Here is a 14,884-nt window from a genome sequence, read left to right on the forward strand (position 1 = left end):
AGGAATTTTAGCCCATTCCTCCGTACAGAACAGCTTCAACTCTGGGACGTTGGTGGGTTTCCTCACATGTACTGCTCGCTTCAGGTCTTTCAACAACATTTCAACTGGATTAAGGTCAGGACTTTGACTTGGCCATTCCAAAACATTCACTTTATTCTTCTTTAACCATTCTTTGGTAGAACGACTTGTGTGCTTGGGGTTGTTGTCTTGCTGCATGACCCACCTTCTCCTGAGATTCAGTTCATGGACAGATGTCCTGACATTTTCCTTTAGAATTCGCTGGTATAATTCAGAATTCATTGTTCCATCGATGATGGCAAGCCATCCTGGCCCAGATGCAGCAAAACAGACCCAAACCATGATACTACCACCACCATGTTTCACAGATGGGATAAGGTTCTTATGCTGGAATGCAGTGTTTTCCTTTCTCCAAACATAACGTTTCTCATTTAAACCAAAAAGTTCTATTTTGGTCTCATCGGTCCACAAAACATTTTTTCAATAGCCTTCTGGCTTGTCCTCGTGATCTTTAGCAAACTGCAGACAAGCAGCAATGATCTTTTTGGAGAGCAGTGGCTTTCTCCTTGCAACCCTGCCATGCACACCATTGTTGTCCAGTGTTCTCCTGATGGTGGACTCATGAACATTAGCCAATATGAGAGAGGCCTTCAGTTGCTTAGAAGTTACTCTGGGGTCCTTTGTGACTTCACCGACTATTACACGCCTTGCTCTTGGAGTGATCTTTGTTGGTTGACCACTCCTGGGGAGGGTAACAATGGTCTTGAATTTCCTCCATTTGTACACTATCTGTCTGTCTGTGGATTGGTGGAGTCCAAACTCTTTAGAGATGGTTTTGTAACCTTTTCCAGCCTGATGAGCATCAACAACGCTTTTTCTGAGGTCCTCAGAAATCTCCTTTGTTCGTGTCATGATACACTTCCACAAACATGTGTTGTGAAAATCAGACTTTGATAGATCCCTGTTCTTTAAATAAAACAGGGTGCCCACTCACACCTGATTGTCATCCCATTGATTGAAAACACCTGACTCTAATTTCACCTTCAAATTAACTGCTCATCCTAGAGGTTCACATACTTTTGCCACTCACAGATAGGTAATACTGGATCATTTTCCTCAATAAATAAATGACCAAGTATAATATTTTTGTCTCGTTTGTTTAACTGGGTTCTCTTTATCTACTTTTAGGACTTGTGTGAAAATCTGATGATTTTTAGGTCATATTTATGCAGAAATATAGAAAATTCTAAAGGGTTCACAAACTTCCAAGCACCACTGTATACAGTAAGGATTATTCCAGTATTATAATAGTGGTGCTAGGTTTCATTTAATACTGGAATTCATTAAAAGATAGGGTTTTCGCACGCAAGCCACGTTCTGCTGATGCCATGATTCAGTTCATACAGGAGGTTTGCCAGGAAATTGATGCTGATAAAGACCTTTGTGCCAGAGTGTGCATGGGTGTCAGTGGCAGCTGGTAGTCTTTCAAACGGGGAGGCTGGTCGGTTACGATATTTCCAGATTTTAAAAGAAAAAAAACATCAATTTTGCCCATACTCTTGCCTCTGATCTGGCTGATTGTTGGCAGGGTCACAAACTGTGAAATAACAGGTTCTTTTGGCCCATTAGCCTACTGTCCAATATACATGATGGTGGTGTTGGGGGGGGGTATATTTTAACATTTTATATTTTAAAATTGTGGCATGTTGTTTAAAAATTGATCATTATTGAAAGCAGCTCTTTGTCAGGAACCTCAGCAGTAACAGCAGAGTGTTCTGGAATAGGCACAAGCACTGACCTTGGGGAGCCAAACATAGAGCTGGGTGCCACACATTTCATTCAATGACACTTTCCCTATATTTTACTTATTTTGACTGAGAAATTTTTAATTTTAAACTTTTAAACTTTTAATCCAGGTCTGTAGTGTGAAATGTTCTCGGCTGTGTTTTTGTTTAAAAATGTTTTCCAAATTGTAGCTGTGTTTAATTCATATCCAGAAAAACATCTCATCTCATCTCATTATCTCTAGCAGCTTTATCCTTCTACAGGGTCGCAGGCAAGCTGGAGCCTATCCCAGCTAACTACGGGCGAAAGGCAGGGTACACCCTGGACAAGTCGCCAGGTCATCACAGGGCTGACACATAGACACAGACAACCATTCACACTCACATTTCCAGAAAAACATATATTCCAATATAATATACTCAGCATAAACATTTTAAATAGATTCTATATTTTTGGTCCATCCATGACATGTTACTAAAGTAGCCTATTTACTGTTGTTGATGTGGGTCACTTGCTGTTAGCCAATTCACTTTCTCGTACCAGGAGAGCTGAAAGGAATGAGTATTATTCCCTACCTTTTTCACCAAGTCAATTTGAGGCATTGGTCTACCCTGCTCTTTAATTTTAATTTTTTCCTCGAAAGGAAGACTGGCAAATGGCTTCGCCAAAATTAAATCAGCAATGCTTGGCATCCGTGCGCAGCTTTCTTCCTAGCTGACTAGCCCCCTCAAGTTCAAGTTCAGTCACTCAAATAAACAAAATTTCTGGAACTAAGATAGCAAACTTGACAACACTATATTTACACTTTATTTACAATGAAAATATATACAAACTAAAAAAGCTGGTAGAAACCGTATGTAATGAATGAAATCGAAATGTAAGCTGATCTCTTACACCACAGCACTTGCGAATCCGCATGGGACTGAACTGAAATTCACTGCTGCCTGTCTATATTTGAAACGAGCTGTCAATCAAAGAAAATATCCGGCCGCTTTCACCAATCACCAGTCTCCTCGCGGAAAGCTTTGCCATGTCCCTCCCACTGTGAGGCTGGGAGTCCGTGGGAGTCCGGTGGGCGGGCGTTTTCGCAGTATTTGTCCAATAATCATCTTGCATTTTGAGATTGAAAAGCGCAGAGCTCCCAAATGCCATTGAAGTGCACTGAGGCTGGGCTGCATCACGCTGTCACGAGGGGGAAAAACTCATGCGCACATTAGGCGAACTGGGGAAAGTTATAACGGAATGATTTCGCACTGTAGTTGGGTTGAGCACATATATTTCTATGATTCTGGATCTGAAATAGCAATGTTATAAGGTCGGCTATAACATAAGCCTAGCACAATTCATCCTACACGATGTTCGTCATTTTTAGAGGAGGCTGAGCCTCCCTCGTCGTCTTAGAGCAATCGCCCGTGATGGGTGTCCACACTCGACTAGTGGAGTGTGTGAATGCTGGGGGCAAACAGTTTGAACATTTGAGGGATTAATATGTTTATTACTGATATGTTTGTATAATCAATAAAATAATTTGTACAAACATTTTGTTTTTCATTACTGTATACCTACTTTTGCAGCCCCCTGTATTTGCATGCACAGTACCAGTACTCGTTCATGAGATCCTTTTTTTTTAACCATTTTCTACATTGGGCGGCACGGTGGTGTAGTGGTTAGCGCTGTCGCCTCACAGCAAGAAGGTCCTGGGTTCGAGCCCTGTGGCCGGCAAGGGCCTTTCTGTGTGGAGTTTGCATGTTCTCCCCGTGTCCGCGTGGGTTTCCTCCGGGTGCTCCGGTTTCCCCCACAGTCCAAAGACATGCAGGTTAGGTTAACTGGTGACTCTAAATTGACCGTAGGTGTGAATGTGAGTGTGAATGGTTGTCTGTGTCTATGTGTCAGCCCTGTGATGACCTGGCGACTTGTCCAGGGTGTACCCCGCCTTTCGCCCGTAGTCAGCTGGGATAGGCTCCAGCTTGCCTGCGACCCTGTAGAAGGATAAAGCAGCTAGAGATAATGAGATGAGATGAGATTTTCTACATTGTAGAACCATACTGGAGACATCAAAACTATGAAATAACATATGGAATTATGTGGTAAACAAAAAAAAGGTTAAAAGTTTCATATTTTAGCTTCTTCAAAGTAGCCACTGTTTACCTTGATGGTGCTTTGCACACTATTGCCGTTATCTTAACCAGCTTCATGAGGTAGTCACCTGGAATGCTTTTCAATTAACAGGTGTGCCTCGTCAAAAGTTAATTAGTGCAATTTCTTGCCTTCTTAATGAGTTTGAAATCAAACAGTAAATAGCTCTATTCCACAACTGTAGTAATCCATGTTGTCGGCGGTGGTGGCAGCTGTCCATTGCTAGCGATGATGATTGCTTCATTAGGATGCGCAGAAACCTCCTTTCCGAATGAAGTGCCTTGCACAGTAAGGTAAGACAAATGATGTCGTGCCCCCATCGTGTCATCTCTCTGGACCTCCAGATCTGATGCCAAGTGTTGCACAGAAGTGCCACAGACCTGACGGGTATGGACGTTGCCCCGCAGTGACAACTGACTTGCCGAGTGATGCCATCCATTGGCCATTTGAGTGGCTCTTCCACATGCCATCAGGTGTTGGGTTCATCTGCCACATTGCACAAAAAGCGCCCTGCTGTGAGCACCTTATTGGTGATGTACTATTTAACCCATAGCTGGAACCCAGGCAAGTGCTACCACTCCGGGTCAGAGTGGACCTGGGAGCAATGGTGATTAAGGGGTAACGCTATTTTCGCCCAATACTCAAGTCCTCCTGGACCTGAGACTCACCACTGGTTGCAGTTTAAAGTTAGTCTGGCTAACGCGATTTCAAAGCTCTGCGAGCATTTGGTCTGGCAAAGATATTAAGCCCAACCGTTTCCCAAAGGCGTGGTTGACCCGCCTCCCTGAAATGCCTCAGTTTGCTACTGGTCGAAGCCAGAAAAGGCTGTGACGAAGCTTAAACCAATCACATCACTCTTTCCTCTGACGTATGTGACGCGATGGAAACTGCTTGAGTAACAGGAAGAAGATAAATACCTCCAGGGCTGCTCTTTGCTCCGTTTTCAATGAGAACTTCCCGTTGAATGCTTTCAATACAGCATCTACCGCTGTGTCAAAGGCTTGCCGCTGCTCCATGTTCGTAACGTTTCTAGTGAATGAAGCGCTTCCGGCATAGATTCTGTAAACAATCTATGGCTTCCGGTCGCAGTTCTACTACGTCACTGCCTTGAACACGCCTCTACCCAGGGCCGTTGGAGATGCTCAAAGTTGATTGGCTCCCGATTTTTCGGGAGCTTGGAAGAGCTGGAGATAGCTTGCCTTGCCAGACTAAGCTCGCAACAGGCCCTCGTGTTGCGTCACACTTAGGATGGGCGGGCCCAGGCTAGTTTAAAGTCATACCCAGGACTATAACCCATATTAATCCATAGTAATCCATATTATGCCAAGAACCACTCAACTAAATAAAGAGAAACGACATCCATCATTACTTTTAAGTCATGACGTATCTTTTAATTAATAAAAATAAAGAAAAACCATTGCATTAGAAGGTGTTTCCAAACTTTTGACTGGTACTGTATGTACATACAATTTTGTGAAAAACATCATACACTTACTGGACATTTTAATAGGAACACCTGTACTTGTGCTTATTCATGCAAATTATCCAATTTAGCAAACATGCAGCAGCAGAGAACAGGAATGTGCAGCGACAGCGGGCACGGGCTCACTGAAACTGGACAGAAAAATTAGACATGATGTTTTTTCATTTATTATGCCTCAGATTCCGGGGCGGCACGGTGGTGTAGTGGTTAGCGCTGTCGCCTCACAGCAAGAAGGTTCTGGGTTCGAGCCCCGTGGCCGGCGAGGGCCTTTCTGTGTGGAGTTTGCATGTTCTCCCCGTGTCCGCGTGGGTTTCCTCCGGGTGCTCCGGTTTCCCCCACAGTCCAAAGACATGCAGGTTAGGTTAACTGGTGACTCTAAATTGAGCGTAGGTGTGAATGTGAGTGTGAATGGTTGTCTGTGTCTATGTGTCAGCCCTGTGATGACCTGGTGACTTGTCCAGGGTGTACCCCGCCTTTCGCCCGTAGTCAGCTGGGATAGGCTCCAGCTTGCCTGCGACCCTGTCGAACAGGATAAAGCGGCTAGAGATAATGAGATGAGATAAGATGCCTCAGATTCCTGGTCTTGGCTGACTTGCATCAAGATTCGTATGTTCAGAGATGCTTTTCTGCTTACCATGGTTGCAAAGAGTGGTCACTTCTGTTACCATAGCCTTCCTGACAACTTGAACCAATCTGATCATTCTCCTCTGACCTCAATCATCAACAATGTGTTTCCATGCACATAACTGTCACTCATGACACTCGTTTTTTTTTTTTTTTTGCACCATTCTGTGAAAAGTCCATCTGGCACCGAGGATCAACGTCACTGTGATCACATTTTTGCCCAGTCTAACGTGACTGTGAACATTAACTGACGCTTTGAGCTGCATCATTTTATGCATTGTGCTGCTGAAACATGATTAGCAGGTGTACAGGTGTTCCTATTAATGTGGTAGGCGAGTGTACATTAAAGATTTCTGCATGTCAGTTTGACAAAAATACAACAAATGTTGTGCCTTGTACACAAAACTGGATGATTCCAGTGTTCCACTCTGTATACCGAGAAAATTCCTGAAAGATGATTTGCGTTGCTGGGAAGTGTTTCTGGAACGTTTGTCAGAATAACAGATTATGATGGCACGCTATTAACACTTTCCTTACCATTAGTCTGTCAAGCGTTATGTTAAAACCTGGGCCTGATGATAGACACAGTCAGTGCGTTTACATGCACATAGAGAAAATCGAATTTCTGCCGTAGCGACTGAAATCGAAGTTCTAAATGCCATGGAAACACCTTAGCTCGGCTGAAATCGAACCGAACTGGATTTCTCGTAATCGAGCTACGCGACCTAGATTATGCGATTGTAGCCGAGCTACTTAGTGCATGTAAACCCTATCGAGCTACGTAGTCGAGCTACTTACTTCAGCACTGCCCCTTCTGGAAGTGACGAGTGACGAGACCACAAGCGGGAAACACAACAGCCTCGGTCGGCATGACAACAGTAGTAGTAGCGAGCAGCAGAAGAGGTCAGGAGGAACAAGGAGAACGAACGAACGAAGAAGAGAAAATGGCGAGCAGAACACGGAACTGATAACTTTGTTTACACTCTTGAATAGCTCTTCTTCATGACGACAACCGGAAGTGTACCAACACGATGGGGCGTGTAGCGCCACCTGTGGCTCGGGTGCACAATGTACTTCACACAATAGCTCGATTTCCTTGTGTGCATGTAGGATTGGATTTCTCTGGCACCCCTGCTGGGACCCTTAGCTCGATTACCGACAGTAGCTCGATTTGGATGTGTATGTAAACGCACTGACTGAAGAAGGAGAGCCGTGCTCCCTTGGTTGTGTCCCAATCCCTCAGCTGAGAGTGATACTCTCATCTCACAGAGGCCATGGGAGATCACTGAAGTCCACGGGCCCTCCAAGTCCAGCATCAGCCTCCAAAAGACTCATGATGACAGCCATGGCTGCCTCGTCGTTACTGGGGCTGCTGGAACCGGGCTCGTCCATGATGTCCCCGATGCTGATGTGAGAATTCTCACCTGCAGGAGACGAGCAAAGCGGCGTGACTACGCTGCTGATTTTAAAAGTTGGATAGAAACAGAAGCAATTCTGGAAATTCTAGATTTTTTTAGAATGGCAAGAGAAGCCTGCGCTCGTCATTGGTAAAACACGAAAATGCAATCAGTCACTTTTAAACTTACTTAAAAGTGAGTTGTTAGAGTAAGGGTATCCTATGGAGTCCTGGCTTGACATCATCCCCACTGAAGGAATGTCCGGAGTTCCACCATTCTGAATCTGATTCGTTTAAAAATACAACCAGAAAAACTGATTCATATTTCCTGTAAAATATACGCATGTGTTTGTCATATTAATAATTGAGCCATGTGCTGACCTTATTGCTCCCTGGAGAAGACGTGTCTGGAGGGGGTGTGCTGTTGGTGATGTTCAGTGGGCTCGAGCCACAGCTAGAAGGCGACGAGCCTCTTATCCTGTTAATCAAGACTTACTGTCAGCAACGCTCACATGCACTTATTCACACTTAAATTCGATTATATTTGTTATACCACAGTGCTCATGAACTCTCAGATCAGATAAAAAGGTGTAGATTCATTTTCTATAAACGGCAGCTCGGACAGTAGTGCCAGTAATTTTATTAAACACCTCAAAATTGAATTTTTACACCTCACAGTGGAAAGTGAGCAGCTCACCTCTGGATCTCCATCACCTCCTCTGCTATCATGCGGCCGATCTTGCCCGCTCCGGCTCTTGTGCCCCCCGGAATGCCAGGCACTGTTTGCAGAGCTCGTTTTCCAGAACCTGGAATTAATCACAACCATCATATATATATATATATATAAAAAACAGTTATTCCACGAAATCAAGTCGTACATGAGCTGATGGCCAATGAGGCACGTAGCGCCAAATCGGCAATAATCCATGTACGATGAGATTGAGTGGAATAACTGTTTTACTCTATCCACATTCACTGGATTTTGAGAAACAGAGCATTTTTATTTTTAGCAAATTCAATCAATAAACTTTATCCAAAACGTCAGAAAAAAATCATTTCCGCTTTGAATGTAAACAAACCGGCGAAACGACAGGAGCAATTTGTGAAAAATGCGATAATGATGATAATAATAATTTTTGAAAAATTAAAAAATAAGATACATTCTTACCATCAAATACTTTTATTCCATATTTTGTCGCTTTTTTTGGGGGGGGGGGTTTGTTTTCAAGTAGTTTTTATTTCATCCTCAGTTGGTTCAGCAACACGCTCCGCCATTTTGTTTTTCTCTACTCAAGGTATATGAGCTGATATGCAATAATAATAATAATAATAATAATAATAATAATAATTATTATTATTATTATTTTTAAAACATTTAAAAAGATACGTTCTTACCATCAAATACTTTTATTCCATATTTTGTTGCTTTTTTGTATTTTTTGTGATTTTGTTTTCAAGTAGAGTTTTTATTTCATCCTTGGTTGGTTCAGCAACACGCTCTGGCATTTTCTTTTTCTTTAGGGTTTTTTTGGTGGTTGGCAAACCGACTTAAAAGGTGCATTACTGCCACCGACTGGGCTGGAGTGTGGAACAGGAGATATTGGGAGGGAAAACCAAAATAAAAAAACTATATTCTTTTAGCTATTTTGGTTTCTTTTAAATACTTGATAACAAAGCTGCCATTATGTTTTTCTCTACTCATGGTATATGAGCTGATATCCTAGTAGTAGAGTAGCCAATCAGAGCGTGCGATTGCTCATATCCAGTGAATGTGGATAGAATAATTAACAGCTATTCCACGAAACTGAGTCATATATGAGCTGACAGCCAATGAGACGTGTAGTGCCGAGTCAGCTATAAACCATATACGATGAGATTGGGTGGAATAACTGTTTTATTCTATCCACATTCACTGGATTTTGAGAAACAGCATTTTTATTTTTTGCAAATTCGATCAATAAAAACTTTATACAAAATCTCATTATCTCTAGCCGCTTATCCTGTTCTACAGGGTCGCAGGCAAGCTGGAGCCTATCCCAGCTGACTACGGGCGAAAGGCGGGGTACACCCTGGACAAGTCGCCAGGTCATCACAGGACTGACACTTATGCCGCTTTTCCACTACCAACGCGGCTGAGTCGGGCTGAGCCATGCCGTGCAGAGTTGGGCTGAGTTGAGCTGAGCGGGGCTGTTGGAGTTGCATTTCGACTACAACCGCGCTGAACCGTGCTGGCTGGAAGTGGGTGGACACATTGGGTGGAGTTAGCGAAAGTGGGTGGACGTCATGTGATGTCGTTAGGCGGCGCAAACAGTGTCATCAGTGACCTTTTAAGCGGTAGTCTCACGACCCGGATAGTAAACAATAAACATGGAGGACATGGAGTCGTTAGTGTTGCTGGTCTTGGTGCTGTGGCTTGTTGACACCGACAACGCCAACAGATACTGGCAAGAGCGTATAGATGAGGCGAGGCGCATAAGGCTTCAGAAATTCTCGTAATTCGTAATTATTCTTCTTCCGGGTTTACGGTGTTTACAGATCCCAGCGTGCTCGCGGGGCGTGTGTGGGCATGTGAGGACACTCCTCCTCACCAATCAGTGCACAGGGGAGTGTCTCCTCACGCCCCTAGCCCCACTCCGCTCGGTTTGGCTCGCTTCAGCCCCACTCCAAAACCGTGCGAGTTTTGGGTGCTGAGTAAGGCTGAAGCGAGCTGAGTCGTGCTGCTCTGAGGTAGTCGAAACGCGAGCCGTGTCGGGCTGAAGTGAGCTGAAGTAGGGTAGTGGAAAAGGGCCAATAGACACAGACAACCATTCACACCTACGGTCAATTTAGAGTCACCAGTTAACCTAACCTGCATGTCTTTGGACTGTGGGGGAAACCGGAGCACCCGGAGGAAACCCACGCGGACATGGGGAGAACATGCAAACTCCACACAGAAAGGCCCTCGCCGGCCACGGGGCTCGAACCCGGACCTTCTTGCTGTGAGGCAACAGCGCTAACCACTACACCACCGTGCCACCCTTTATACAAAATATCTGACAAAATCATTTCTGCATCAAATATAAACAAACCGGCAAAATGACAGTAGCAATTTGTGAAAAATGCGATAATAATAATTCTTGAAAAATAAAAAAAGATACGTTCTTACCATCAAAGACTTTTATTCCATATTTTGTCGCTTTTTTGTGTATTTTTGTGGTTTTGTTTTCAAGTAGAGTTTTTAATTTCATCCTCAGTTGGTTCAGCAACACGCTCCGCTATTTTGTTTTTCTCTACTCACGGTATATGAGCTGATATCCTAGTAGTAGAGCAGCCAATCAGAGTGCGCGATTGCTCATATCCAATGAATGTGAATAGAATAAAAATATTATATATTTATGATTATATATTGATTTATATATAATTTTATATTTTAAACACACAATCTTAAGTGCAGTGAACTCCAGAATTTTTGGCACCCTTGATCAAAAGCAATAACATGCACCGAGTGAGATATTGTGCTAATCTATGTGTACAGTTGTAATTTAACACAAAATGTTTTCAAGCAACAAAAAAAATTCTCTTTTTAAAAAGTCTATTTCTTTACACTGGTTTAACAATTACCTCCAACTGTACAATTATTCTTTAGTAAAGCCTGCCCTGGAGATAATAAGTCTCTTCTGTAACTTATAACAAAAGTTTAAAATGCTTTTTAAAACAGATTTTCGTATAACGAGGATATTTTTTTATTAAATAAAATGTAAATAATTTCCCTGATTGCTCAACTGAAAAACTGCAACCATTTTTTGTCATTTATTTTCTGAAATCAGTTTTGCTCCTGGGCAGCACGGTGGTGTAGTGGTTAGCGCTGTCGCCTCACAGCAAGAAGGTCTGGGTTCGAGCCCCGTGGCCGGCGAGGGCCTTTCTGTGTGGAGTTTGCATGTTCTCCCCGTGTCCGCGTGGGTTTCCTCCTGGTGCTCCGGTTTCCCCCACAGTCCAAAGACATGCAGGTTAGGTTAACTGGTGACTCTAAATTGACCGTAGGTGTGAATGTGAGTGTGAATGGTTGTCTGTGTCTATGTGTCAGCCCTGTGATGACCTGGCGACTTGTCCAGGGTGTACCCCGCCTTTTGCCCGTAGTCAGCTGGGATAGGCTCCAGCTTGCCTGCGACCCTGTAGAACAGGATAAAGCGGCTACAGATAATGAGATGAGATGAGATCATTCTCTACGAAGGCAGAAATGACAGTTTGTGCAGCAGCGTGTGTGTTATATTATATTATCTCACCATCAGCTGTGAGGACACTGTCCATGCTCTGGGGGGAGGCAGTGAGCTGGAGATAGCTGGGATCAGCTCCATCACGTGTACCAGCCCTGAAAACCATAAAACCGAGCTTCAGTGATACTGCAAGCTCGACTCTTCCCCTCCTCTCCGATTCGGTTTCTAACATGCCTCAAGAACCTTTTCTTCATAACCTACAAATGTGGTTTAGCTACGGTACATGACTGGTGGCAAAAAGGGAGGAGTATGGCAGCAGATAGATCTTAAATTTCCTTCACACAACAGCACTACTGAAGAGAGCAAGCCACTTTGTGTCGAGCTGCATTACATCACCGTCATTTATTATTTTGCTATAAGAGCATATTCACGATTTCTTCAATCTGTGTTCAGAGAACTTGAAGTTAAGAATACAAAAAATGAAAAAGCAGCTCATCATGTCAGCTTTATCTAACTCAAACAATTTATTTCGGAAAGATATACAGTGCCCTCCACAATTATTGGCACCCCTTATAAAGATCAGTTAAAAGGGTAGAAAAATCCACCTTTTGGTGAAGTCGCTTCATCTCACACTGAAAACATGAGAAAAATCCAACCTTTAATTGAAATAAATGTATTCACAGAAAAACAAATCCCTCACCAAGAAATAATTATTATATTCAACAAAAACACAATGTGCCACAATTATTGGCACCCTTGCATTTCTTTGAAGAAGAAGAGCAACAACAACTTTATTCATCACACACTTGTGAAATTCCTCTCTGCATTTAACCCATCTGAAGCACTGAACACACACACACACGAGCAATGAGCACACACACATACCCAGAGCAGTGGGCAGCCATGCTAACGGCGCCCGGGGAGCAGCCCTCGCTCAAGGGCACCTCAGCCCAAGGCCGTCCCATATTAACCTAACCGCATGCCTTTGAACTGTGGGGGAAACCAGAGGAAACCCACACAGAAAGGCCCACACCGGCCACTGGGCTTGAACCCAGAACATTCTTGGTGTGAGGCGACCGTGGTAACCACTTACACCACCGTGCCGCCACAATTGCTAGTAAAAAAGCACCGAGTCTCTCCTATAACAAAGGTTGGAGATACAGGGCATCTGAGACCATTCCTCTTGACACAATCTCTCCAGATCATCCAGGGTCCTTGGCCCGCTCTTGTACACTCTCTTCTTCAGCTCACCCCACAGCAAGGGGTGCCAATCATTGTGGAAGGCACTTTATGCAATTTTATGTAAACTTATTTATATTATATGAATTTAAAAATATATTCCGAGATCCTCCATTATTTGTTGGACAAATATTGTAAAACTGAATTGAGCAAAATGTGAGTTATAGCTGATTCGATCAGGGCTGATCAGCATCTCTCCATTCTTGGGTTTCAGTCACGTGACTTTTCTTAGCAATTTCACTTCCGGTAAAACAGCTGATGGTCTAGCAAACCAAAACGGCTGCCGTAGTGCAAACAACTAGCGATAACTAATCAGAGTACGCTCGTAATCTAGAAGCCACTGCTCGCTTTAGATATATTCAGAAGATTGCTATGTGCAATGGAATCGACCCGTACAGTCTGGGAAAGAAGGATTCGTCATACGATCTCGAAAACTACCCTTCAATCGAGTTCCCCGACATCTCGAACTATCTGGTGTTGCAGACGTCCTTCTACACCGCAAAACAGATGAAAGCGTGGAAGAATATGGAGGCTTACAACGTTTTTGTATGTGGCTGGGTAAAGGACCTCGCTATCAAGTCGCTGCCGAATGAACCCTGGATTGTTTTTGCCCGTGTAAGGATGTTTTTTTTAAGCTTTTCGTTCGCGTCTTTACAACGAAGCGCTGCAAGTTGAAGTGTAAACAAACAGTTGGCTTGATTCTCACTTGTGTTGGCTCTTATCTCTCAGCTAAATCATTCACAAAGATCATCAGAAACCCCTTTAAAGACCTGGATCTTAGTTAAACAAGACGGAGAAGTGATCACGGAGTATTGTAACTGTATGGCTGGGTCAGAATTTTGTCGCGACCTTCATGCATATGGACTTTATTATTTGTGGTTGTTTTGATCGCATGCACTTGCTGAAAGACTGTTGAAAAGACTGCTGGGACACCCTGTTACAGAAAGCGAGACATGTGTTGTTTTCAATATGGTGGCTATCGAGTGAAGAGTAAACAAAGAAACAGCTGGGGACTTTAGCGCTTTGTGACTAAAAAAAAAAAAGTATCGTAAAATAATGACAAACAGCAAGAAAAGTACTTGGAAAACACTAATAACGTAGCTGAGAGGGAGATGCAAACCTTTCACCGAGTGATCACTGCAAACTCCAGCATGCTTCGACTCGGCTGCCTTCGATTTCAGTGAGAGGTTCAAAAGCCGCCTTTCTCGATGTCTTTTTTTTAAATCATGTGTTCGTTCACCCTTTTTTATTAGTTCACAGTGAACCCTGAAGAAACTTTTATCAGTTTCACGGTTTGATCGATTCAAACAACCTAAAACAACGCCAGCGTAAGGCATTTTTCATGCGAGCAATGCACCTTCTCCGTACAAACGCTTTGTCAACTGAGCTTTGGTAAACCATCAGCTAAAGTTCTGAATAACTAATGAGGCGGATATGACGTCACGTGAAACCCAAAAAGAGACTCGCATTGGCTTAAAAACAGTTCCTGTCGCTGCTAATGTAGCAGAGCTGTTGGTGTAGTTTGCAACAGTAGCTAATGTGGTATTTAGGTTTCCTAAATATCTTGATAAATATATACACTACCGTTCAAAAGTTTGGGGTCACTTTGAAATGTCCTTATTTTTGAAAGAAAAGCACTGTTCTTTTCAATGAAGATCACTTTAAACTAATCAGAAATCCACTCTATACATTGCTAATGTGGTAAATGACTATTCTAGCTGCAAATGTCTGGTTTTTGGTGCAATATCTCCATAGGTGTATAGAGGCCCATTTCCAGCAACTCTCACTCCAGTGTTCTAATGGTACAATGTGTTTGCTCATTGCCTCAGAAGGCTAATGGATGATTAGAAAACCCTTGTACAATCATGTTAGCACAGCTGAAAACAGTTGAGCTCTTTAGAGAAGCTATAAAACTGACCTTCCTTTGAGCAGATTGAGTTTCTGGAGCATCACATTTGTGGGGTCGATTAAATGCTCAAAATGGCCAGAAAAATGTCTTGACTAGATTTT

At 43.2% G+C, this 14,884-nt stretch overlaps 1 protein-coding gene across 4 annotated transcripts in view; it reads right to left on the minus strand.

Annotated features, from left to right (window-relative positions):
* Window positions 1-5,784: 5,784 nt before the first annotated feature.
* Window positions 5,785-14,884, minus strand: part of LOC132899236 (basic helix-loop-helix ARNT-like protein 1) — a 59,254-nt gene continuing 50,154 nt past the window's right edge. For 3 of the 4 annotated variants that reach the window (XM_060940980.1, XM_060940978.1, XM_060940979.1), the window contains 5 exons: window positions 11,705-11,790; window positions 8,140-8,248; window positions 7,824-7,920; window positions 7,633-7,726; window positions 5,785-7,470 (listed from right to left, as the gene is read on the minus strand). In XM_060940980.1, coding sequence (XP_060796963.1) covers window positions 7,310-7,470; window positions 7,633-7,726; window positions 7,824-7,920; window positions 8,140-8,248; window positions 11,705-11,790 — 547 coding nt within the window. In that variant the 3' untranslated portion in view covers window positions 5,785-7,309. The remainder of the gene's footprint in view (window positions 7,471-7,632; window positions 7,727-7,823; window positions 7,921-8,139; window positions 8,249-11,704; window positions 11,791-14,884) is intronic. The other variant, XM_060940981.1, reaches the window with a different exon arrangement.

This window comes from Neoarius graeffei, chromosome 15 (assembly GCF_027579695.1).
Source record: "Neoarius graeffei isolate fNeoGra1 chromosome 15, fNeoGra1.pri, whole genome shotgun sequence".
Lineage (NCBI taxonomy): Eukaryota > Metazoa > Chordata > Actinopteri > Siluriformes > Ariidae > Neoarius > Neoarius graeffei.